Below are 26992 nucleotides of genomic sequence, written 5' to 3' on the forward strand. Positions count from 1 at the left end.
TGGAACCAGGTTACCCAGAAGCAAGACACATTTTGCAGAAACTGCTTGCACAGGCAGGACAATAATGTAAAGGGCAGAAAGCAAGTCCCAGAAGTGAAAGAATGATCAGAAACCAGTTAATGAAAACCGGAGTTCCAGGAAGACTGAAGTAGAATGAACAAAGAACCAGAATCTGAACAAGGTACTGTTCACTGAGGTTAAAGACGCAGAGACAGGTTCTCCATGAAAGACAGGGCTGCAAAGTGCAGACCTGGAGAAATCAGCTAGCGAGAAGCCAGACAGCTGAGGTAATCCTAAGATTGCTGACACCTTAATACAGCCTGTGAAGCAATGGTGTTCTGTTGGCATGGCTGGGTATCTAAGATATTGCATGAAAGCTTGAATGCATGTGGTGGTCCAGGGAAGAGGAGTAACAAGAGGAGAGGATGAAAGCCTGGATGTGGATCCTTGATGAAGGCATCAGAGAGAAAGCCTTGGGTGGGAGAAGATTTCAAAGTGTGTCCCTCGAGAGTGGTGATTGGAAACCCCTGTTTTAGAATGTTACGGAGTGTCTCAGCTGCTGTGGTGGAATTGGTCACAGCTGTCAAAATGTAAGCAGAGTTTGCAGAGCAGGTTTTTGGATGTGGATTCGTCTGAAGCCATGTGGAAGGTCTCAATAAAAAGACTTTTCACCAGCTTTGCACATACAGAATATCAACCATTCAGCAGGGGGATGGGAACCTAAATTGTAGTCCCAGTGTACAGGATGTTGAGAGTAGTGAGGTCAGGGATAGGGTTAAAAGTTCGAAAGAGGGCACCGGCAAGCAGGACGCTGGTTTGAAGTGTGTCTACTTCAACGCCAGGAGCATCCGGAATAAGGTGGGTGAGCTTGCAGCATGGGTTGGTACCTGGGATCTCGATGTTGTGGCGATTTCGGAGACATAGGTAGAGCAGGGACAGGAATGGTTGTTGCAGGTTCCAGGATTTAGATGTTTCTGTAAGAACAGAGAAGATGGTAAAAGAGGGGGGGGTGTGGCATTATTAATCAAGGAAAGTATTACGGCGGTAGAAAGGACGCTTGAGGACTCGTCTACTGAGGCAGTATGGGCCGAGGTTAGGAACAGTAGAGGAGAGGTCACCCTGTTGGGAGTTGTCTATAGACCTCCAAATAGTCCCAGAGATGTAGAGGAAAGGATTGGAAAGATGATTCTTGACAGGAGCGAGAGTAACAGGGTAGTTGTTATGGGGGACTTTAACTTTCCAAATATTGACTGGAAATACTATAGTTCGAGTACTATAGATGGGTCAGTTTTTGTGCAGTGTGTGCAGGAGGGTTTTCTGACACAGTATGTAGACAGGCCAACAAGGGGCGAGGCCACATTGGATTTGGTACTGGGTAATGAACCCGGCCAGGTGTTAGACTTAGATGTAGGTGAGCACTTTGGTGATAGTGATCACAACTCGGTTATGTTTACTTTAGCAATGGGCAGGGATAGGTATATACCGCAAGGCAAGAATTATAGCTGGGGGAAAGGCAATTATGATGCTATTCGGCAAGATTTAGGAGGTATAGGATGGGGAAGGAAACTGCAGGGGATGGGTACAATCGAAATGTGGAGCTTTTTCAAGGAACAGCTACTGCGTGTCCTTGATAAGTATGTACCTGTCAGGCAGGGAGGAAGTTGTCGAGCAAGGGAGCCGTGGTTTACTAAGGAAGTTGAAGCACTTGTCAAGAGGAAGAAGAAGGCTTATGTTAGGATGAGACATGAAGGCTCAGTTAGGGCACTTGAGAGTTACAAGTTAGCCAGGAAGGACCTAAAGGGAGAGTTAAGAAGAGCGAGGAGAGGACACGAAAAGTCGTTGGCGGATAGGATCAAGGAAAACCCTAAGGCTTTCTATAGGTATATCAGGAACAAAAGAATGACTCGAGTAAGATTAGGGCCAGTCAAGGATAGTAGTGGAAAGTTGTGTGTGGAATCAGAGGAGATAGGGGAAGCATTAAATGGATATTTTTCGTCAGTGTTTACACTGGAGAAAGACAATGTTGTCGAGGAGAACACTCAGGTTCAGTCGATCAGGCTAGATGGAATTGAGGTTCAAAAGGAGGAGGTGTTAGCAATTTTAGAAAATGTCAAAATAGATAAGTCCCCTGGGCCAGATGGGATTTATCCTAGGATTCTCTGGGAAGCCAGGGAGGAGATTGCAGAGCCTTTGTCCTTGATCTTTATGTCGTCTTTGTCGACAGGAATAGTGCCGGAAGACTGGAGGATAGCAAATGTTGTCCCCTTGTTCAAGAAGGGGAGTAGAGACAACCCTGGTAATTATAGACCTGTGAGCCTTACTTCGGTTGTGGGTAAAATGTTGGAAAAGGTTATAAGAGATAGGGTTTATAATCATCTTGAAAAGAACAAGTTGATTAGCGATACTCAACACGGTTTTGTGAAGGGTAGGTCATGTCTCACAAACCTTATTGAGTTTTTTGAGAAGGTGACCAAACAGGTGGATCAGGGTAAAGTTGTTGATGTGGTGTATATGGATTTCAGTAAGGCGTTTGATAAGGTTCCCCACGGTAGGCTATTGCAGAAAATAAGGAAGTATGGAATTGAAGGTGATTTAGCGGTTTGGATCAGTAATTGGCTAGCTGAAAGAAGACAGAGGGTGGTGGTTGATGGCAAATGTTCATCCTGGAGTTCAGTTACTAGTGGTGTACCGCAAGGATCTGTTTTGGGGCCACTGCTGTTTGTCATTTTTATAAATGACCTGGAAGAGGGTGTAGAAGGATGGGTTAGTAAATTTGCAGATGACACGAAGGTCGGTGGAGTTGTGGATAGTGCTGAAGGATATTATAGGATACAGAGAGACATAGATAAGCTGCAGAGCTGGGCTGAGAGGTGGCAGATGGAGTTTAATGCGGAAAAGTGTGAGGTGGTTCACTTTGGAAGGAGTAACAGGAATGCAGAGTACTGGGCTAATGGCAAGATTCTTGGTAGTGTAGATGAACAGAGAGATCTCGGCATCCAGGTACATAAATCCCTGAAAGTTGCCACCCAGGTTAATAGGGCTGTTAAGAAGGCATATGGTGTGCTAGCCTTTATAAGCAGGGGGATTGAGTTTCGGAACCACAAGGTCATGCTGCAGCTGTACATAACTCTGGTGCGGCCACACCTGGAGTACTGCGTGCAGTTCTGGTCACCACATTATAGGAAGGATGTGGAAGCTTTGGAAAGGGTTCAGAGGAGATTTACTAGGATGTTGCCTGGTATGGAGGGAAGGTCTTACGAGGAAAGGCTCAGGGAATTGAGGTTGTTTTCGTTAGAGAGGAGAAGGCTGAGAGGTGACTTAATAGAGACATATAAGATAGTCAGAGGGTTAGATAGGGTGGACAGTGAGAGTCTTTTTCCTCGGATGGTGATGACCAACACGAGGGGACATAGCTTTAAATTGAGGGGTGAGAGATATAGGACAGATGTCAGAGGCAGTTTCTTCACTCAGAGAGTAGTAGGGGTGTGGAACGCCCTGCCTGCAATAGTAGTAGACTCGCCAACTTTAAGGGCATTTAAGTGGTCACTGGATAGACATATGGATGAAAATGGAATAGTGTAGGTCAGATAGGCTTCAGATGGTTTCACAGGTCGGCGCAACATCGAGGGCCGAAGGGCCCGTACTGCGCTGTAGTGTTCTATGTTCTATGTTCTAACACATACATACATAACTGCAATAACATTGAGTTAACATAATGGGGCATTCACGAAATGCAGGTACAGCAAATAATTAGGAAATTTGATAGAATGTTGGCATTAAAGTGAGGGGAGTGAATACAAATGTAGTGAGGTTATGCTTCACTAGTACAGGGCACTCGTGAAACCACATTTAGAGTACTGTGCACAGCATTTGTCATCTTATTTAAGGGAGTATGTAAATGCATTAGAAGTAGTTGAGAGATGGTTTGTCAGACCAATACCTTGAATGGGTGGATTGTCTTATGAGGAAAGGTTGGACATGCTAAGCTTGTATCTGCTGGAATTTGGAAGAATAAAAGGCAACTTGATTGAAACATATAAAATCCTGAGGGGTCTGGAGAGGATATTTCCTCTTGTGGGAGAATCTAGAACTAAGGGTTACTGTTTACAAATAAGAGGCTGCCCATTTAAAATGGAGATGAGACAAATTATTTTTCTCTCAGAATCTTGTGAGACTTTGGAACTCTCTTCCTGAGAAGGTGGTGCAAGCAGAGTCTTTGAATATGTTTAACGCAGAAGTGGATAGATTCTTGGTAAACAAGAGGTTACTATCAGATCCACCATGAGTTTATTAACTCGAGGAGCCTTTTATCGTCTGCCGTACATATTATAAAGCATATCTTAACTCCTGTAATATCTTTTGCTGGATAAAATAGGGCCCGGATGATGTGATCAGAGTCCAATTTGTATCTCACTAAAAGGATGTCCCCCCCCCCACCCCCGCCCCAATCCCCACCACCTTACCGCCACATCCTCACCCACTAGTTTCTAGTAGATGTTATAGTTGCCAAAGTGCGTTAACATTTGATGGCCAAGCAGAACACTGTTGGTTAAATTCCCTGTAGCATTCCAATTGCCCACTTAGCCCGTTTCTGGCGGATGCACAGGATCAAAGTTATTCTTCTTTATTCGATCAGAACACATTGAAGACTAACTCTGATTTTGACTTCTGCATTCAACGACATTTAAATGTTACTTGCGCACTGCTCTTGCTCCTGGTCTAATAATGAAATTTAATTTATGCTGATGTGCTTGCTGGGGTGCAACCACAGATGTGACAAGAAATGCTATGCTTGGGGCAGCATTTTCGTAAAATGTCACGGTAAAAATATCAAAAATGCAAATCTTCAGACTTTCAACCACTGAATCATTAATTCACTCTAAACCTCAAACACAGGAATACTTATGTGACACAAAAATGATTAGAAGATGCTCTATCTGGTACAGACATGGCTAATGCACTGACTGTCTACTCACGATTATTTCTTTTGGGACAGAGAAATTAAATAAAATTAATGGAGAAGAATGAATGGATGGAAGCAATAGTTTGTTCAAGGCAGGGAGGTTTTAGTCAAATACACAGTGGAAGGGATAAACTGTTTAGGTTAAATAGAATAGTGACGCCCAAGCTTTTGTCTTGAGTATAGCATGCAGAATCAGGAGTTAAAACCCATTTTACTATTCATTTGCATGTATTCCAAGCAACGAAGAACAGTAGCTCGTGTTTTTATTTGTGTTACAGTGCACAGTTATGACAGAACAAATTTCAGAAAAACTGTTCTGAAGTTCATATTTTTAAAATCTTGGACTGAGTTGAAAGACCGTGTTCAAAATGGCTCCAGGCTACCAGACACAATTGTGGGTTTCGATCCCCTTTCTCTTATCTCTCAAGGAGACAAGGATGCATTCCTCAGACATATACAATTACAATTCAATGACTGTTCCAATTCTGTAAACAGAAATCCATTGACCCGATGGCTTTTCCTCCAAAGACAACACTACGTGATAAGTCACTGCAAAGTGCAAACAACCTTGACCGTTTCGAATATGACAGGGGGAAAGAAGACTTCGGAATTGCCAAAGGCCACCTAATAATGGTGGCCAGGTTGGCTGATCTGCAAAAAGCATTGAAAAGGACAAGAAATGGAAGATCCACAGAAGAAACTTCAACCCAGAGAGAGACAGAGAAAGGCATCTAGAAACAGCCACGGAAGAATCAGAGGGAACCGTCTCTCCTCCCTATAACAATACACGTGTGCACACTCACACACACAGACACACATACCTGTTTATTAATGGGAAGCTGCACAGAAATATTGCTGCAATGTAAATTACTACAATTGAACACCAGGAGAGGGATAGGATTCCACTGTGACAAAGGCATTAATGGCAGAGGTCGGTAGGAGGAGAGATGCCATAGTTCCGTGAGAGCCTGGAGAATACCTCAAAGACCACCCTCAGAAGGGAGAGAGAGCAGGTCACCAGAAAGGCGCCTAGACTTTAAGACCTGGTGGTAGCACCACAAGAGGGTCAATTGACCTCACATGGATGGTTAACATTAGTGATTAAATCTTCATCTAAAATCTCCTACCAATCACATCACCAAACTCTCACATGGCACAAAGCACCACACCCCCACCACTCAGGACTCACTCCAAAGATCAGACATTTTACTCACCCAGGCATATTTGTCAATTAAAATACATTTAAATATCAGGTTTTTACGCCTGATGGTTCCCCCCTCCGCTGTTGGATTATCCATTTCAGTCGGCTTGACAACATGTAAACTGAGTCACGCCAAGTCCCCCACAATGTGTACCTGCCGAGCAGAACTTGCCGTACACAGCTGAGTACAGCCCCCAGGGACAGCATGGTCATGTGCAGGCATTGCCCGGGTAGTGCCAGGAATTTGGGGGGGGGGGGGGTGGTCTATGGGGAAAGGGGGGGCCTGCATGTGGGGGGCGAGGAGGGTTCTGTGGTGGCGGTACTGTGGTTGGAAGGGGGGAGGGGTGGTCTGTGGGGAAAGTGGGGGACCTGCGTGTGGAGGGCGAGGAGGGTTCTGTGGTGGTGGTACTGTGGTTGGAAGGGGGTGCAGTAGGTGCAAGTCGAAACACAGACCCGAAGTCATTGGGGTCATTCCACCCAATGAGTCCGTCCACAGATGCTGCCAGACCTGCTGAGACTTTGAACAGTCACCAAAAAAGTTGGAAAATTGGGGGTGCAGTAGGTGCAAGTCGAGACACAGACCCGGAGTCCGGACAGAAATGAGCATAGATCAGAATCAACAAGCAGCAACAGTGAACAGGCAACAAGTCTAGAGTTTGTGATATAGAATCATAGAATTATAGAATTTACAGTGCAGAAGGAGGCCATTCGGCCCATCATGTCTGCACGGGCCCTTGGAAAGAGCACCCTACCCAAGCCCACACCTCCACCCTATCCCCGTAACCCCACCCCACCTTTTGTTTTGTTTTGAACACTAAGGGCAATTTAGCATGGCCAATCCACCTAACCTGCACATCTTTGGACTGTGGGAGGAAACCGGAGCACCCGGAGGAAACCCACGCAGACACGGGGAAAATGTGCAGACTCCGCACAGGCAGTGACCCAAGCCGGGAATCGAACCTGGGACCCTGGAGCTGTGAAGCAACCGTGCTAACACTGTGCTACCGTGCTGCCATTGGCATGGGATCCACTGTGCCGCTCCCAGAGCCTTTCCGAAGCGCTGAAGGCTCAAAACATACCCAGTATTGGGGAAAAAAATAAATTACTACGGATGCTGAAATCTGAAACCAAAGAGAAAAAGCTGGAAAATTTCAGCAGGTCTGGCAGCATCTGTAGGGAGAGAAAAGGGCTAACGTTTCGAGTCCCGATGACCCTTTGTCAAAGCTCTTTTCTCTCCCTACAGATGCTGCCAGACCTGCTGAGATTTTCCAGCATTCTCCTCGGTATTGAGAAAACTGGCAAAAGAGGTTTTCCAGGCATAGAGTTGTTTCTGCTTTTCACAAAAAGAAACAAGAGGATCAACATCAGTCCTTCATGTAGTGGAGCTATTGCCAATGATGTAATAGCGACAGCGGGAGTTGATGAGACTTAAACCTCTCACGTTGAGCTCTCACCGTGAGATCCTCCAAATATTTGATTCACATTTCAGCATTTACAAAAATGCAACCAAAGAAAGGGCAAAAAAAAGACCAGCAGAAAGCTTGGATTCGTTCATCAACGATCTAAACTGTCTGGCAAGAAAGTGGCGGCCACGGAATGTTGAGGGAAGAGTTAATTCATGATTGCACAGTAGTCAGGGTCTTCGATGAAGCTCTATCAAATCTCTTGCAAACAAGAGAAGATCTAAATCTCATTGAAGCAGTAAAAATGGTGATGCAAACTCAGCTCAGAAAGCAAAATAGAGCATTCACGGGGAAAGTGAGGTCCTTTGGAAATAAATGAGTTCAATGCGTAGGCCAGAAGAGGAAAAGTGCATCGAAACAGAAACCTGCGAAAACGGGGGTCAGGGTTCCACTTTGAAATGCTCCTGGTGTTGCGGGAACAACTGCACAAGCGTGAAGAATGCTCAGCAGGGGAAGCAGAACACCCCCATCTGTGGGATGTGAGGACATTTCAAAATTGCCTGCCAGTCTAAAACACGGATAGCCTGCAAAAAGACAGAAAAAGTATTCAAGCCAAACTGCATACAAATGGAAGGACCAAAGAAAAATGAAATAACCTTCCTGGGAGAAGTGCTTGAAACATAAAATAAACACTGGAGCATTAAACCTGACGTAGATGGACACCCCGCAGTCTAAATTAGATACCGGGACAAGTATTTCAGCCTTATCAGATGAAGTAAAGTGGCTTAAGCACATTACACCACAGCCATCATCCGTTCAGTTGCAAAATCCAGCTGGCACTGAAAGTCATAGGACAGCAAAATTAATGTATCGGGATAGAGAAATATGACGATAATACAGAACCAAGAGTCATCGTTGCTAAGCAGGGAGGCATGCTTAGAATTGAAGCTAATTTTTTAAGTTGACGAAGTTGCTGATGAGCAGTACAGTATCCCATTCAGGAATGAATTTCTAGTATTATTTAAAGGCTTGGGAAAGCTGAAGACTCAATGCCATGTTATCCTAAGAGTTGATGTTAAACCAATTTGCCTCCATACTGAGGAAGCTCCCTCATCCAGCTCTTGAACAACGTCAAGGGTGAAGTTGAGCACATGCTACAGCAGCGGTTTATCATCTTTGTACACAGCTCCACAAGGAAACAGCATGGTCGTAGAGTTGAGAATGAAATACTGGCAGCAATATGGATGTGCGAGAGGTCCTCACACACGCGATGGGATTGGGGTACAAAATTTAAAGCGAACAGCCTTTAGTCACTCCTCTGAACATGACAGAGAGCGCAAAGATGCCGCTGAGAATTCAACACTTCAGAGTGAGACTAATGAGATATGATTCAGTAACTGAGTATGTCAGGGAAGTACCAAACAACAGCAGGTTCACTATCAAGAATTTCAGCTGAAGGAGCCAAAATAGCGGATTTGAGTTTCATCAAAGAGGTGGAAGCGTGTATGTCACTCATTACCAAACACTTACTGGTTACTGCAAAGAAGCTGCAAGAGGCAAAACAAGCCCAATAGCAAGATGATGAATGTGTCCAGATAAAGGAATAATGTCTGGAAGGATGGCTGGGGTATATTCCTAACAACGCAGTACTATTAACAGAGAAAGCTCGTCACAATTATTGATGCTATCCTAGTTTTTAATGACAGAATGGTTATCCTGAGAACACTTTAGCTTGATATTCTCCAAAACATTCATCAAGGCCACTAAGGGATAGCAAATGTCAAGCAAGAGCCCAGCAATCAGTCTGGTGGTCCGACACTACTTGTTGTATTGAAGAACTAATTTCCAATTTCCATATGTGTGTAATGAACAGGCAAGAGCAAAGATAACCTCTATCGCCTTCCACGTTTCCATCAAAACCATGGGAGTGCCTGGAAATGAATATATTTGATTTTAAAAGCAAGATATTTCTTATTGTCACTAATTACTACTCCCTCTGGATCGAAGGGAACAGATTGCACAGCATCACGGTGGAAGTAGTTATTCAATCACTGATGGGAATCTATGCAGATCATGGCATCCTGGACAGTGTTGTGTCAGAGAATGGTCCACAATTTGCTAATGAATGATTTCATGACATTGTGAAGGAATAAGGATTCATTCACATGGCTAGCTCACCTCGGCATCGGCATCCTCAAGTGAATGGAGAAGCTGGGAGAAGTGTTCAAGCAATCAAAACTAAGGGCGAAAATCAGGAAGCGATTCCCAATCATTCGTTGTGTAAATTTCTGTATGGCGAGGATTGCGAGTGATACCCAAGGGAATCCCGCAATCTGGCCACCATTCTGAGCAGGCGGCCCATTAGCGAGGTCCCATGGCTGGTAAACTCCCCCTTCCCTCCACATTGCATGCTGTGACTGAGTGTCAACAGTACAAAACATTCTATTCCCCAGGAGGGCAATTTGAAGAACATAGGGCTGGATTCTCTGATCGCTGACGCTAAAATCCCGTTCGACGATCGGCCGGGGAATGCGTTTTTATGTTTGAATCGGGGGCACCGCCATGCGCATGCGCAGCCACGGACCCGGGCATTCTTTGGCCATATCAGCAGGTAAAGTCGGGGGCTTTACACGGCGTGGCTGCTAGCCCCCACCAAGCGGAGGATCGGTGCGGGGGGCAGCGGCGACGTTTTGGTCGTAAGATCCTGCGGACACAGCTGCAGAATCGGAGAATGTAGTCCATAAGGTTCAAAACACTGTTAAGAAGAAGTTTCAAGCATTTTACTTGGATTCTGGGTATTGAGCAGATGTAAAAAAAAACCTACCTATCCGAGGTTCTACTGTCCTGTTGGCAAGTTCATCAACGAACACAAATCGTCCACCGCCAAAATCAGTCCGATAGTCGGAGAGGTACAACAGTGAAGTGTAGTCAAATGATCCGTATGTCACCTGTGAAAAATATCAGAGCAACAGATCAGACTTAGTTCCTGTTTGAATTCCAGGGAGAAAAGCACCACCTAACATTATCCACTGTGATGAGTTGAAAATGGTTTTAGCTCATTTGTCAAACTGTGAACAAACCAAGTGCAATAGTATAATTGTTCATCACTCACAAGGTGATATGCACAACACCGCGGGCATACATCAAAATAACTGCTGCTCATGGTAAAATGTTCCTACATAATCATTTTCAAAACTGTCTGCTTATAGATTAACCAGTCATTCATCCTTTCATTGCAATTTGTAGGGTTCTACTGAGTCAAGTCTGCACTTGTCTACATTAAGACGGTTGCTGTGGCACATTTCGAAGCACTTACGACATCAGGCTTCTTGGAAAGGCAATGAGATGCCAAATCAATACCGGATTTTCTTTACACATTGTCAGCAAGATCTGAACCTGTAGTTAGGGCAGCTGCAGAGCTCTCATGGTCAGGTAACAACGTTTTCAATCCATCAGCGCAGGAGGTTGGTGCAATATCAGAAAAACAAGTTCAATATGCCCCTACCATTTGTGCATCGCATATTCCCATACCAGCCTCCCCGGACAGGCGCCGGAATGTGGCGACTAGGGGCTTTTCACAGTAACTTCATTGAAGCCTACTCGTGACAATAAGCAATTTTCATTTTCATTTCATATTGCGCAATGTATAAATTATCAGCCTGGAAAGATTCTTGTGAATTCATCTGAGTGGTTGATGCATTCTGGTCAAATTCCTGTGTCTGTTTTTTTGACATACGCATTTTAATGCCATCTTTCATTTTGTTCTTTATGAAGTCGTTGTGGGGAGGAGGGGGGGGGGGGGGGAATGTCAGGTGGTGGGGGCTGGTCAGGTCGGGATGTAGTCAGGTGGTGGGGGCTGGTCAGGTCGGGTTGCAGGGGGATCAGGGGGCTAATAGGATGGTGAGAACTATTTGGGTCAGGTAGCAGAGTATTTGTGGAGTTAAGATGGTAGCCAGATGGGGGTCATATAGGTAGTTAGATGTTAGACCAGGAATGTTCTGTCTAACATTTCCTGTGTAACAATCCAGAACCACAGAGTTGTTACAGCTCATAAGGAGGCCATCAGGCCCATAGTGTCTGCACCGGCTCTCCAAACGAACATTATGACTTTGTGCCAATCCCTTGCCTTTTCTCCCTACCCCTAAATATTGCTTCTATTAAAGTAATCATCGAATGCTCTCTTGAATGCCTCAGTTGAACCTGCCTTCAGCACATATCCAGGCAGAGCATCGCAGATCCGAACTGCTCGTTGTGTGAAGAAATGTTTTTGCACGTCAAATTTGCTTCTTTTGCAAATCACTTTAAATCTGTGTCCTCTTGTTCTTGATTATTTTACAAGCGGGAACAGTTTGTCCCTGTCTACTCTGTCCAGCTCTCTCAAGATTTTGTACATCTCGATCAAATCTTTTCTGAGCCACCTTCTCTCCAAGAAGAATTGTCCCAACCTCTCCAATCTATCCTCATAACTAAAGTTTCTCATTTCCGGAACCATCCAGGTAAGTAAGTCAGAATTTATGGGTGGCATGGTGGCACTGTGGTTGTCATTGCTGCCTCACAGTGCCAAGGACTTGGGTTCAATTCTGACCCTGGATGACTTTGTGGAGTCTGCACATTCTCCCCCGTGTCTGCGTGGGTTTCCTCCACAGTTCCAAAGATGTGCCGATTAGGTGGATTGGCCATGCTAAATTGCCTATTAGTGTCCAAAGATTCGGTGGGGTTACGGGGATAGGGCATGGGAGTGGGCCTGGGTGGGGTCCTCATTGAGAGGGTTCGTGTAGACTCAATGGGCCAAATGGCTTCCTCTGTACTGTATGGATACTAAGGTGAAAAAAGGTGATTTTTAATAATGAGGTGATATCGTCACATTGATAACGCAAGAAATAATTGCACCATACAAATCCGGATGACTTAAGTTTTCTTAGAGCTTCATGATGCCATTGACGTTGAGGAAGCATTAGATCATCTAGAATCATGAAGCTCTCAGAAAACTGAAGTCAGTGGGTATTGGGGGAAATTTCTATAATGGCTGCTGTCATATATAGCACAAAGAAAGATGGTTGCGGTTGTTGAAGGCCAACTATTTCAGTCCCGGGCATTGCTGCAGGAATTCCTCAGGGCTGTGTCCTTGGCCTAAGCATCTTCAATTGTTTTGACAATGACCTTCCCACTGTCATAAGGTCAAAGTGGGGATTTTTGCTGCTGATCTGATTACACAATGTTCAGTACCATTTGTATCTTCCAGATACTGAAGCCGCGGATGTCCAACAAGACCTGGATAATATTCAGGCTTGCGGCAATAAGTGACAAGTAACATTCAAGCCACAAAAGTGCCAGGCAATGTCCATCTCCAGCAAGGGGGAGTCTAACCACCTCCCTTTGACGCTCAACAGTGTTACCATTGCTGAATTTCTAACCATCAACATCCTGAGTTTATCATTGACTGGAAACATAATTGTGCCAGCGACATAAATACTGTAGCTATAAGACTATGCCAGGAGCTGGGGATTCTGTGGCAATTAACTCACCTCCTGACTCCCAAAGCCTGTCCACAATCTGCAATTTAAAAAAAAAATTCATTCATGGGCATCGCTGGCAAAGCCACCATTAATTGCCCATCCCTAATTGCCCTTGAGAAGGGGGTGATAAGCTGCCTCTTTTGAATGGCTGCAGGCCATGTGGTGTAGGTACACCCACAGTGAAGTCGGAGAGGAAATTCCAATAGTTTAGATCCAGCGACAGTGAAGGAACGGTGATATATTTCCAAGTCAGGATGACGTGCGGCTTGGAGGGAAGCTTCCAGGTGTTGGTGTTCCCATGCGTCTGCTGCCCTTGTCCTTCTAGATCATATTAGTTGTGGATTTGGACTTTTTAAAATAAATTATTTTAAATGATTTTCCAAAAGAGGAAAAAGAGATAAAGAACAACACAGTACCAAAATTCTACCCTCCAATAAACTGCCAAACAAAAACTACAAAAAACCCAGAAAATTCACAGTCAATAGTAATTAATTCTTTAAGGAAAGACAATGGTTGCCAGCTACAAAATAATTCTCAGTGGATCCTCTAATGGCATACTTAGTCATCTCCAAATGCAGAAAAGGCATTAAGTCATCAAACCAGGATGAAGCATTTGGTGGCTTGGGGGACTTCCAGGTTAATAAAATCCACCTGCACGCTATTCATGAAGCAAATGCAATGATGTCTGCCTCAATCTTAGAGAAAGTGACCAGTGCAGATGAGACTCCAAGTATGGCTATCAAAGGACAAGGCTGTAGATCAATATCTAGAACTTTGGAAAGAGTACCAAAAAAAGGAAGACCAAAAATTGGCCAACTTCGAGCACAACCAGAATGTGGGCATGGTCTGCAGGGGCGAGTGAGAATCTGCCACATTTGTTGCTTGCATTGGAGAAAAACTTGCTAATTCTGACCTTGGTAAAGTGAATTCTGTGCAGAAGTTTGAACTGAATTAAGCTTAACCAAGCATAAGAGGGTGTGTTGTTGATCCCGAAAAAGAGTCTCCTCCCACCAGTCATCCTTAATGTTGAGCCCAAGCTCCGCTTTGGAGAGGGGAGGGTTCAGAGAATATCATGCGACTGTACAATCTTGAAGTAGAACCACTGCTGGTTTGAGGCAATGACAAAATCCCTTCCTACAAAGAGATTTAGAGGTCATTGAGGAAAGGGCTGCATGGTGGCACAGTGATTAGCACTGCTGCCTCACAGCCGGGGTCCGGGTTCGATTCTGTCCTTGCGTCACTGTCTATGTGGAGTTTACACTTGCTCCCCGGGTCTGTGTGGGTTTCCTCTGGGTTCTCCGGTTTCCTCCCACAGTCCAAAGATGTGCGTGTTGAGTGGATTGGTCATGATCAATGCGCTGGTTTACGGGGATGGGGCGACTGGGATGGTGTTCTTTTGGAGGGTCGCTGCAGACTCAATGGGCCGAATGGCTTCCTTCTGCACTGTAGGGATTCTCTAGATTCTACGGGTGGACAGTGCAAGTGAACAAAACCACGGGCTTGAAAATAGCGGTAAAGACTAGATTCAGGTAAATTAAATTTGGCCGCAGGTTATCTGAAGTCCCTTCTTCCTGCACAAGGCAAATGTCAGGTGAATATGGAGGGCAAGGATAAATGGTTATTAGAAATAGGACCAAACAGAAAAGGAGTGGAAAGTTTAAAATGCTGACAAATTTGTTTCCATATTGTTAAAGCACCCATAACGAGGTTGGCGTGTATTTAGAGGGGGGGAAGAGTAGTGGGGCACAAATTAGGGCAGGAAGAGACGATGAGCAGCAAGCGTGCATTTCCATAAGGCACCAGTTTAAACTTGGATCATGACACCATGTTAAAATCTTTCGAATATTAGCCCCCAATAATAGTACAGGAGATTAGGAACAGCGGACCCACCAACCCATCCCCCACTTTAAAATATTGCTCTACGGACTCTCAGAATTCTGCCTGCACAGATAAATACCGATATAAGCTTGTTAACCATATTTTAAAAATTGATTTTGGTAGAAAAATAAGGAGACACTTGGAAAGAAACAAGCAGCCTGGCAGAATGTTCATTTTTATGGATTGAATTCTGCCACCTAAGGAAAGAGAGAAACTATCCCAGCTCTACAAATCAGCTGTAATTTTGGTGACCAGACTCGTAAGATTAGTTGCATGAAGGATCACAAGAGACTGCGTTACGTTCGCACCTAAGTAGCGAAAACCAGCACCAGATGTATGAAACGGCAAAGCTCTTGGGGGGGATTTGTTTGGCCCTGCAGTTAAGTGGGAACCACTAACTTTAGTTGATACTCAATTTATATAGCCAGAGAATGGGCCAGAGGCGCTGAAAATATTCATGCCATCAACACAGACAAAAAGGTTTGTGATATATAATAGGAAGTCATCAGCACATAAGGACACAGAGTGCTTCACACCAGCTCGAAGGATACCCTTTAACAATGTGGACGACTTTAAGGCTATTGACGGAGGGTCTATCGCCAGAGGAAAGAACAGTGGGGATAGAGGACCCCCCTTGACGGGTTCCCCTGGATAAAAGGATGTAAGTGTAGAGAGTAAGTGCGCACACTGGCAGTAGGGGAGGTATAAAGAAGGCAAATCCATGAAGTAAATTTTGGACCAAACCTATTTTACCCAAAATGTCAAAGAGATAATCCCACTCCACCCAGTCAAAAGCCTTCTCCGCATCCAGAGAATCAACAACTTCAGGTATGGTCGAGGCAGGTGGGGAAATTTTAATGTCAAGAAAACGACGTACATTTGAGGATAATTGGCGTCCCTTTACAAAGCCAGTTTGGCCATCCCATATTATACCAGAAAGATATGTTTCCAAGCGGCACACCAGTACCTTAACTCACAGCTTTAAGTCTAAGTTTAAAAGAGAGATAGGCCGATATAAGCCACATTCTTCAGGGTCCCTGTCTTTTATGAGTATAAACGAAATGGAAGCTTGACTCAATATAGGGGGCAGAAAACCATGAGATAATGAGTCACTAAACATATCTAGCAATAAGGGCACAACTTGAGTGGAGAACCTTTTATAAAAGTTAATAGGGAAGCCGTCAGGGCCTGGGGCTTTACCACTTTGCATCAATGTAATGCTCCTGTCCTCATCCATAGATGGAATGTCCAAATTATTTAGGAAGTCAGCCATTTCCATGCTATCCGACAGAAGATCATTTTTATAGAGATATCAGAGGGGTCAGTAGTAAGATTATGGGAGGAGTCATAGATCTGGAAGATAAACCGAGAAGCAGACTGGTGCCTGAGCTGGTGGGCTAGTAGGCAGCCAGCGTTGCCCATGTATTCATAAAAAGGCAGTTCGCTAAGGAGCCTTGTTGAGTTCCTGCTGTGCATCTTGTAGATGATACACTGCTGACATTGTTTGTTGGTGGTGGAGGGAGTGACTGTTTGTGGAAGGGGTGTCAATCAAGCGGGCTGCTTTGGCCTGGGTGTTGTTGCGCTTCTTGAGTGTTGTTGGAGCTGCACTCATCCAGGCAAGTGGAGAGTATTCTATCACACTTGTTATGGGCCAGGGTTTAGAGAACCCCAAAGTGTATCATGGAGTTCACTTGACCATAACTTTTAATAGATTGTGGTATGGGAAGCACACGGCCAACTCTGCAGGTGTGGTACAGCAGAAATGGAAAAGTATTTTTTAAAGCAAAACAATGTTTATTCTATGAACTCAAGTTAACCTTTTTAAAACATACAGTGAACAACATAGCAACCATTAATTCAAATACAACCCCCAAAGACTACAACACTAAGTAATCCTTTAAGCTTTCCTTTTAACATCCATATGACTTAAAAGAAAATCTTTAACAGAAGCACATCAGGTTAAAGTCACCACTGAAAGCATTTATAATTCTGAATTCACCAAATGATCAAGAGATAGTCTTTTGATGGCAGAGAGAACAGCAGTACACCTGCTTGGTCTGGCTTCAGCTCCAACACTGAAAATAAAACTAAAACACACCCTGCAGCAAACAGACTAAAACGAAAGTAGAAAGCTGACAGGCAGCGCAGCTCCACCCACTCTCTGACATCACTGCAGTGGCAAACACCCATTTCTTAAAGGTACTCTCACTACAGATATTTATATACATAACCATTTATAAACACCCATTTCTTAAAGGTACTCACACATGACACACTCTTGACTTGTGCCTTGTAGATGGTAGACAGGTTTTGGGGAGTCAGAAGGTTAGTTACTCACCGATTGGATACTCTCCACTTGCTTGATTGAGTGCAGCTCTAACACTCAAGAAGCTTGATTATATCCAAGTTTGTCAGCATCCCTTCCATCAACTTAGACATTCACTCCCTCCACCACTGACACGCAGTCTACAATATACAAGGTATTATGTGCAGCAACTTGCCAAGTTTTCTTCAAGTAAAAGCCCATGTTCTATACCACCTCGAAGGACAAGGGCAGCTGGCGCAATACCAACACCACCAACTGCAAGTTCTCTTCCAAGTCACACACCATGCTGACCTGGAACTACTTGAGCCTACTCTGCCATTCATTATGATCATGGCTCATCTTCCAACTCAATAGGCTGATGCCGCCTTCCCCACATATCCAAAACCCCAGTCCAATGAAAAGCCTTTTCTGACGCTTAGCTTGCATTGCTCATTTTTCATGCCAAATTCGACCTATTGTTTTAGCCCATTCTCAGAATCAATTCATCACTTTCACAAGCTCAACTATGCCTTGGCGCAAGATGCATTCCTTTGACTGCAAAGAACCTCCTGATTCAGATGCTGCTGAACATGGAGCACTATCTTTCTTTGCTGAAATCAGGGAACCGTATTAAACATTCACTTTGAATTGCCTTTGGAACCAACGGAGCAGGGGCTTTATCTCCTTCAAGTTACAGAGGGAGGAACAGAGAAAGACAAGCATCAGAACTATTAGAGATGAAAATGGACCCATGGTAGAAGCAAATGCCTTTCATGCTGGGAAGACTGCCATCCAAAAACAAAATAGGAATATTTTTGCAAGAGTTTTTGTTGAACTTCTGAAAATTTCAAATTTGTAGTGAAGAAATATGCTAAGTTGCAAGGGAGCGAACTGAAGGATTAAAACATACTTGGGAAAATTTTTTAAAATAACAACACTCACTACTGTCTTAATCGGGGAAGGGAAAAAGACTTCTGACAGGAAGCGACATTTAATATTTACAGAGGAAATGTGTTATTGATGTGTTGCTTCATTGCAGCAGTGGATTCTGGTTCTGTGACTGACTTGCTGGAAGCAACATATTCATACTCGGGGTCCTGCCCTCTGCATACAAAAGGAATATGCCCATTATTGAATCGAACATTCTCCATGGTAACACCCTAACCAATCAGAGTCCACTTGCCAACCAATCATCACCTTTCCCTCATGCAGTATAAACTGTTGCTCCCTTTGAAATTTGGTATTTTTGCACCTGTCCTGATGAGTACAAGTTGAAAAACTTCAACAGCATGTCTCCTTTTTCAGCAATTCTCATGTTCTGTATTACCAAGCGACTATTAATATCTAAATTGAATTGAATACACTGCTGCATTGAAGCAACACATCAATAATACATTTCCTTTGTAAATATTAAATGTCTCTTCCTGTCAGAAGTCTTTTTTCCCTCCCCGATTAAGGCAGTAGTGAGTGTGTTGTTATTTTTTTTAAAATTTTATTTCAAGAAAATCTTTCTAAATTGTATTTCAAGTTTTGAAAAAGAAACTTGGTATCAATGGCAGTTTCCTAATTTGTCCCGAATTCTCTCCTGGTAATATCATCTTTGATGTTGTTTTGCGTTATCGACCATGTCAGTTCACTAACTTATCAATTTAAAGCAACTCTACATATATTTCTCAGACTCATTGTTCTCATTCCAGTGCAGCAAACTGGATCTAGGTTTAGGGATAACATTTAATGAAGCTTTTTGAAAAAGCAGGGGGAATAACTTTTTTTCCTCATAATAACAAGACGTACTTTATCTAGCAGGAGATTAATTTGGTTTAGCATTCCTAGCCTTTTTTTTTTGCCACTTTTTGTCCCTCTTCCTAGACATATTTTCATTAGCACCATCAGATCGATGGCACGGTAGCACAGTGGGCAGCACTGTTGTTTCACAGCTCCAGGGTCGCAGGTACAATTCCTGGCTTGGATCACTGTCTGTGAGGAGTCTGTACGTTCTCCCCGTGTCTGCGTGGGTTTCCTCCGGGTGCACCGGTTTCCTTCCTCAAGTCCCAAAAGATGTGCTGTTAGGTGAATTGGACATTCTGACTTCTCCCTCTCTGTACCCGTACAGGCGCCGGAATGTGGCGACAAGGGGCTTTTCACAATAACTTCACTGCAGTGTTAATGTAAGCCTACTTGTGACAATAAAGATTTTTATAGATGATTCCCCCAAATGTTCTAATGTGGTCTGAGATAGTATCTGTCAGCAAAGTGCATGCTCCATCACAGTGGGTTGTTGCTTAACCTCCATCCATTTCTTTCTTTTTCCCTCTCACTCTCTTACGCACTTTTACAAAGATTATAAAGAACCATAGCCCTTTTTCCTCTCATTGACCCAATGTCACTCAAGTTAGTTTTAGCACCCCTATTAAAATGCCAGATAACATGCACAAGGAGTACAGATCAAACAGCAGTTTTAGAGTCTACATATTTCGCTAGCCAATTTAACACAGCTCAAGCACAATTCAGAATGAAACGCAATTCAAAACCTGAACATGGAATCTGATTGCGCATCCTTTGGATTTACATATAAATTGAACTAGGGCTAACAACTGAAGAATTTGAATGATCAAGAAAGGATAATTGCTAACAGCACACAAAACATCCCAGAAATTATAATTATGCGTTACCCTTTCAGGGCAATACTTAGCAATTAGAATAATATTAAATGCCGCAGTTAGATAAATTCTTATAAAGTCGTAACAGCAATTCATAATTATAGCTCTGGCACTGATACAGAAAAGAAAGTGCTGTGAATTGGAAACAGCATAGAGGAGTGTGATAAAAGGGCCCTGCAATAGCTGTAAAATTTAGAATTCCAGTCTGCAGTAATGAACAGATTAAATCATAAAGCTGAATATCTAACCATCTGGATTACGCTGATTCAGGAATTCAAGAGCTTTAATTAGCAAAACCAAGCAGAACGTCCACATTCTGTTTAGCTCAAAAAACATGCAAGAAACCCAGCTGATGAACAGCAATCACATTTCTAGTGATCACAGTTATCCTTGGCGCTAATATTTCCACATGTCCCTTAGGGACCAAAGACATTGAATGCTACACATTGCTTAACATTTCTTCCAATACTTTCACCAACTCCTGCACTATCGTTTGGCTTTTACATGCACTGCACATGGGGAAATAACATCATATTATTGTTACGGACACTGGGTAGCCCTCAACAATGGCTCAGGTACTGAACCAGATGCATAAATTGATTTTTGTTTTAATCTGGGGCGGAATGAACGATTCATTCCAGGAGTGATGATATAAGAAATCGGGCTTTGTTATTTTATAAACAAACTTTATTAAAACAAAAGAAAACAACACAATATTTAAACGTTTACTGACACTAACAGATTACATGCAGTTTCTTAACCTTAACACACGGGCTCCTATTAAACCACACTGCACGTGAAAATGCAGCTCTTGTTCCACTTATACAAACAGACAAAGGCAATACTTGCATTTATGAAGCACTTTTCTTCAGTGACCTAGGGCTTTGCTTCCAGAAGGACAATATAAAACTATGAGAGACCTTTAAATTTATGCCTGCATCTCTGCATTTAATATATGTCACCAATAGTGATCTACACTGCACTTATCTCCCCAGACAAGCACAATGAGAACTATAGAAACCTACAGTATTACACTATCAGAAAGTCAACATCCAGAATTAACATTGCCAAAAGGTTTCTTCAATAATATGAACAAAAAGTACACATTTTACTGGAACACAAAATGTAAATGTTGCCACCATCCCAGAGGACCACAGGCTGCTCTTTCCTTTGAGAGCTGATTGATGGTGGTTTAACCTTAGGGTCACCACACCTCAGACGATGGGCAAGGTTGGGCCAATATCAGTAACCTCAACCGATACGGGAATTGAAGCCACGCTCTTGGTGTTGCTCTGCATCACGACCCAGCAGTCCAGCCAACAACTACCCCCCCCCCCCAACCCCACCGAAGTCAAAGCTCCACTGACCAACATCAATAGTTCTGAGAAATATTTCTGTTGACTTCACCAAAGGATCGGCTCAATCTGCCCTTTGAAGGTAAATTAACCCTCATTACAGTACTTTTCCAATGCAAGAAGTACCATTACACAGTGACAAGTATTACACGATGTCCTGTCAGCCAATGCTGCCATCTTTTGGACTGTAATTTAAATAAAGTGACGGCTCTGGTTAATTCTTTTTTAAATCCTACTTTTGAATTTTGAAAATAAATCTAACCATCTGCTTCAATCCATTGAATGACTTCTCTGCTTTGAAATTGAAATGAGTACTTTCTATTCTTTTTATCTCAAAGAGTACTCTGCTGTTTGTACAACTGTGGTCATTATGAATGCCATAAACGTAGGTAGAACATACTCCCACAATACTTCAAGACCTGTACACACCGCAGATTCTAAGCCCATAGGCCACATTACAATGACCGTATCCGAGTCACCATCACGGCTGATGCAGCAGCAACAAGTGACAAGAGTACAACTCCCCCGGGCCAGCATATTTCCCAGGCCCTGGAGTTCCCCCTCCTTCTTTGCCATGTCATACTGCCTACCCTTTGCCTTTACCCGAACCTAACTGCTGCCCACTTCTCAACTCCACTTACACTACTCTTATTGTGTTTCCGTCTCAATTCTAAACATCATGTTCCCTCAGCCTTAGTAGTGGGAATTCAAAAATGTCAGGTACACAGTTGACTGCTGCTCAAAACCAAGGGCTGAAGTTTCCTCTTGGCAGCCTATTTTATGAATCAGGCCATTTCGTTGCTTATTAATTGCACACATGTCTAATGTGAAAATTTGCATGGGAGCTTTGCCTATTCAGGTTTAAAATGCAGTTTGGAAGTCACAAACCAGTGCAGGAGGAGTGCAGGGGCAGAGGTGGGCTGGTGAGAAGGCAGGCCCTCCTCAATTCTCAGCGACAACAGTATGTCTCCTAAAAATGTTTGAAGGCCTCTTAGCCTCATGGGCAAAGCAGCTCGCTTGATCAACACGCCTTCCACCAACGTAGACATTCACTCGCTCCATTATTATATTTTTTATTCATTTATGGGATGTGGGCATCGCGGGTTAGGCCAGCATTTATTCTCATCCCTAGTTGCCCTTCAGAAGGTGGTGGTGAGTTGCCTTCTTGAACTGCTGCAGTCCTTGAGGTGCAGGTACACTCACTGTGCTATTAGGGAGGGAGTTCCACGATGTTGCCTCAGCGACAGTGAAGGAACAGCGATATATTCCCAAGTCAGGGTGGTGAGTGACTTGGAGGGAAACCTCCATGTGGTGGGGTTCCCAGGTATCTGCTGTTCTTGTCCTTCCAGATGGTAGTGATCGTGGGTTTGGAGGGTGCTGTCTAAGGAACCTTAGTGAGTTCGTGCAGTGCATCTTGTAGGTGGTAAACACAGCTGCCACTGTTCGTCGGTGGTGGAGGGTTTGAATGTTTGTGGAAAGGGGAGCAATCAAGCGGACTGCTTTGACCTGGATGCAGTCAAGCTTCTTGAGTGTTATTCGAGCTGCACACATCCAGACAAGTGGAGAGTATTCCATTACACTCCTGAATTGTGCCTTGCAGGTGGTGGACAGGCTTTGGGGGGGTCAGGAGGTGAGTAACACGCTATAGGATCCCTAGCCTTTGACCTGCCCTGGTAGGCACAGTATTAATGTGGCTAGTCCAGTTCAGTTTCTGATCAATGGTAATCACCAGGATGTTTATTGTGGGTGATTCAGCGATGGTAATGCCATGAATGTCAAGGGTCAGTGGTTAGATCCTCTCTTGTCGGAGATGGTTATTGCCTGGCACTTCTGTGATGCGAATGTAACTTGCCACTTGTCAGCCCAAGCCTGTTGCAGTTGGACATGGACTGCTTCATTATCTGAAGAGTCGCGAATGGTGCTGAACATTGTGCAGTCATCCGCAAACATCTCGACTTCTGACATAATGATAGAAGGGTGGTCATTGATGAAGCAGCTGAAGATGGTTCGGCCTAGGGCCCTACCCTGAGGAACTCCTGCAGTGATGTCCAGGACTTGAGATGATTGACCTCGAACCAGCACAACCATCTTCCTTTGTGTCAGGCATGACTCCAAACAGCAGAGAGTTTCCCCCCTGATTCCCATTGACTTCAGTTTAGCTAGGACTCCGTGATGCCTACTCAGTCAAATGCTGTACAGTGTCTATACAAAGTGCAATTTGCCAATACTTCCTCGACAGCAACTTCCAAATCCTTGGGCCGGGATTATCCGACCCAGCGCTGGGTCGGAGATTCCCCGGGGGAGCACAATAATCGCGCCCCAACGCCAGCTTCCGCATTCTCTGGCACTGTTTTTCGGGCGCCCGCGGACACCCGCTGCGCCGGTCGGAGGCCGTTGACAGCGATTCTCTGGGCCCCGATGGGCCGAATGGCCCCGTGTTTGGCCCAGTCCCGCCGGCTTGGATTACTCACCTCACACACAGCGGGACCTGGAAGGTAAGTATGTAAGTATGTGGCGGCCATCCTGGGGGGTGGGCGTTTGGGGGGGGGGGGGTTAGGGGGTAGATCCAACCCCGGGGGGGGGGGGTGGCCCACGGTGGCCTGGCCCACGATCAGGGCCTACAGATCAGCGAGCGGGCTGGTTCCGTGGGGGCCTACTCTACTCCGCGCCGGACCCCCATCGGGCTCTGCCATACTGCCTGGGGACTGGTGAGAGAAGGGAACCCCCGCGTATGTGCGGAAATATGCCGGCCGTTCTGCGCATGCGCGGACCGTTCCCCAACCGGCTGGAGGTGTGGGGACGACTCCAGCAGCAACCAATCCCCCTAGAAAAGTGAGAATTCCTCACTTTCGGGGCCGTTGACACCAGAGTCGTTGGCATCGGTTTTCCCGCCGGCGTGGGGACATAGACCCATTGTTAGAGAACATAGAACATAGAACATTACAGCGCAGTACGGGCCCTTCGGCCCTCGATGTTGCGCCGACCCGTGAAACCATCTGAAGCCTATCTGACCTACACTATTCCATTTAACCCCGCCCATGATCCCTATCATAATGAAGGACAAAGGTAGCACACACTTGGGAATATCACGACTTGCAGGTTCCCCTTCAAGGCACATACCACCTTGGCTTGGAAATATATTACCATTCCTTCACTGTCGCTGGATCAAAATCCTGGAACTTACTTCCGAACAGCACTGTGGGTGTACCTACACAACATGAACTGCAGTGGTTGAAGAAGGTGGCCCACCACCTTCTTCGCAAGGGCAATTAAGAATGGGCAAGAACTGTTGGCCTTGTCAACAATGCTCACATCCCATGAAATAAAAAAAAGTCTCTAAAATACATCAACTGGTTACTCAGCTGTTCGGCTCTTTGTAGCATCTTGCTGAATACAAAGTGGCTACTGCAGTTGTCTATAAAACAACAGCTAACATAACTTCAAAAGTAATTCATTGGCTGAGCACTGGAAGTACTGACGGCATGAAAAACAACTAATAATTGCGCGTTCCTTTTTCAAAAATCTCCTGCCAACTTGTGCCTCTGTCCTCTAGTCTTAGCAAAATGGGTTGTGCCTTTTCAAGGAAAAACTACATACTGTAGTAGGCAAATGGAAATTCGTGACTCTTAGATTAGCCAATTATTTTTTCCAATTAAGGGGCAATTTAGCGTGGCCAATCCACCTACTCTGCACATTTTTTTTTTTTGGGTTGTGGGGGCGAAACCCACGCAGACACAGGGAGAACGTGCAAACTCCACACGGACAGTGACCCAGAGCCGGGATCGAACCTGGGACCTCAGCGCCGTGAGGCGGTTGTGCTAACCACTAGGCCACCGTGCTGCCCAATTCGTGACTCTTAGAACATAGAACATACAGTGCAGAAGGAGGCCATTCGGCCAATCGAGTTTGCACTGACCCACTAAAGCCCTCACTTCCACCCCATCCCCATAACCCATGTTTCCACCCAGTGGAAACCCACGCAGACACGGGGAGAATGTGCAGACTCCGCGCATACAGTGATCCAGCAGGGGATCGAACCTGAGACCCTGGCGCTGTGAAGCCACAGCGATAACCGCTGTGCTACCGTGCTGCCCCACAGCATGGTAGCACACACTAATACATTTCATGCATGACTGAAACCAAAAACGGTCCTCAAAGTGAAAGGGCGACAGCCAGATGTGATGCATTAAATCAAAAAGTGCATTTTCTAGAAATAAGATCAAAGTCTCGAACAAACTGCCTTTTCACTAGGAAAATGTTAAATCCTTTCTGTCGCTTAGGAGCCATTCATCACCGTCTATGGTGGAATGCATCAAAATAATAGTTCTTCCTTAGGTTAAATATTATGGGCCCTTTTACTTGGAACCATTTGACCATCAGCACAATTGAGAACAGTATTGTAGTATCACTGTGACATTTACCTTTTGGGAGTAAAATCGGCTATAATGAATGCAGGTTATGCAGCCAAAAATGTTCAACTGCAATCAGGCACTCACCACCTTGTAATTATTTGTACATTTACCCTTTCAATTCTATTGATTCGACTCATAGAATCCCAACAGTGCAGAAGAGACCATTCGGCCCATTGAGAAACTCACTACAACAAACCTAAGTTATACAATCCAGCACGTTCATTCCAGCAAAACTGAAATATGCCACAGGGGTTCTTTCATTGATCTGCAGATCTGCAAAATAGTTTCATTTATTTGCAATTCTGCAACCGCCATACATCAAGCACAATATTTTGGCATCAATAATGTTCCAGCCAAGCTGCTTGGGTGTTTGACCATACAGGAGCCAGAAAGGTGCTATACAGGACTTCTGTGATGAATATTGTGTGTGTAGCTCTGTGCAAATAGTTTCAAGGGACCCTGTGCTGAAAGGATTGGGCTACGGACAATAGCTATGTTCCAAAGAGAACGTGGAGCATCAATACGTTTTTCTTAGTTTGGTTCATACATATTAAAAAAAAAAAAAATTTCTAGCTAATACCAGAATTTGAGATATTTCCTGTATCCTTTCGGATGAGTTTCCTATAGCGTGCGCGTTGAAAACATTTTGTAATGAAACGGGGTCACCGCTTTGCCCTTTCTCCAAGTCCTACCACATATTCTTCCATTATTCCCGCAGCAACAACCTTTACTGTGTACGCAGCACTGCAACCTTAAGAACAATATATTGCGTAGCATATTTCACGAAGCCTGAAGTGTGGAAGAGTGAATTTTCTCTGTTTTCAACTCATGATATGTGAATAAGTTCCAATTGCTAAGCTTTCCAGTATGTATTAAGGGATTATTCAAACCTTATCAATGTGGGGATGCCAATATTCATCGTGCATCGTCTTGGCCTCTGTATTGTTCATCCTGGAGAAAAAGGTGGGCTTTGTGAGGTGCAGGCGAGTTGAGTCAAGCCCAAATGTTTCAGCTATTACTTGTTGAATGCGCCATCGCACATCACTGCAAAAAAACACTTAGAATTAATTTAAACTCATTGAGCTTTTGAAGATTTTAAAAATAACTTCCATTAAAAACTAATCTCCATTGAGAAATCATATGCAGTTTGACCCTTTCATAGCAAAGCTTCTGACTTCAGAAGATTGTTCTAAGTCATAAGTCCTGAAGTGGCCAATTATTAAATGGGGAAGGAGTGAAAAGATGCAACAGGCTTCAAAATAACACATCCTTTCTATAAATACGTAGAGATTACACAGT

General features: G+C 44.3%; 1 protein-coding gene across 4 annotated transcripts in view; it reads right to left on the reverse strand.

Annotated features, from left to right (window-relative positions):
- uts2r2 (urotensin-2 receptor 2) overlaps positions 1-26992 on the reverse strand; it is a 185938-nt gene that overhangs the window by 26929 nt on the left and 132017 nt on the right. For 3 of the 4 annotated variants that reach the window (XM_038777112.1, XM_038777115.1, XM_038777111.1), the window contains 2 exons: positions 26584-26737; positions 10392-10515 (listed from right to left, as the gene is read on the reverse strand). In XM_038777112.1, coding sequence (XP_038633040.1) covers positions 10392-10515; positions 26584-26737 — 278 coding nt within the window. Of the gene's footprint in view, positions 1-9370; positions 9499-10391; positions 10516-26583; positions 26738-26992 lie in introns of those variants that run through there. The other variant, XM_038777113.1, reaches the window with a different exon arrangement.

The sequence above is a fragment of the Scyliorhinus canicula genome, chromosome 18, assembly GCF_902713615.1.
Source record: "Scyliorhinus canicula chromosome 18, sScyCan1.1, whole genome shotgun sequence".
NCBI classification, from domain to species: Eukaryota; Metazoa; Chordata; class Chondrichthyes; order Carcharhiniformes; family Scyliorhinidae; genus Scyliorhinus; species Scyliorhinus canicula.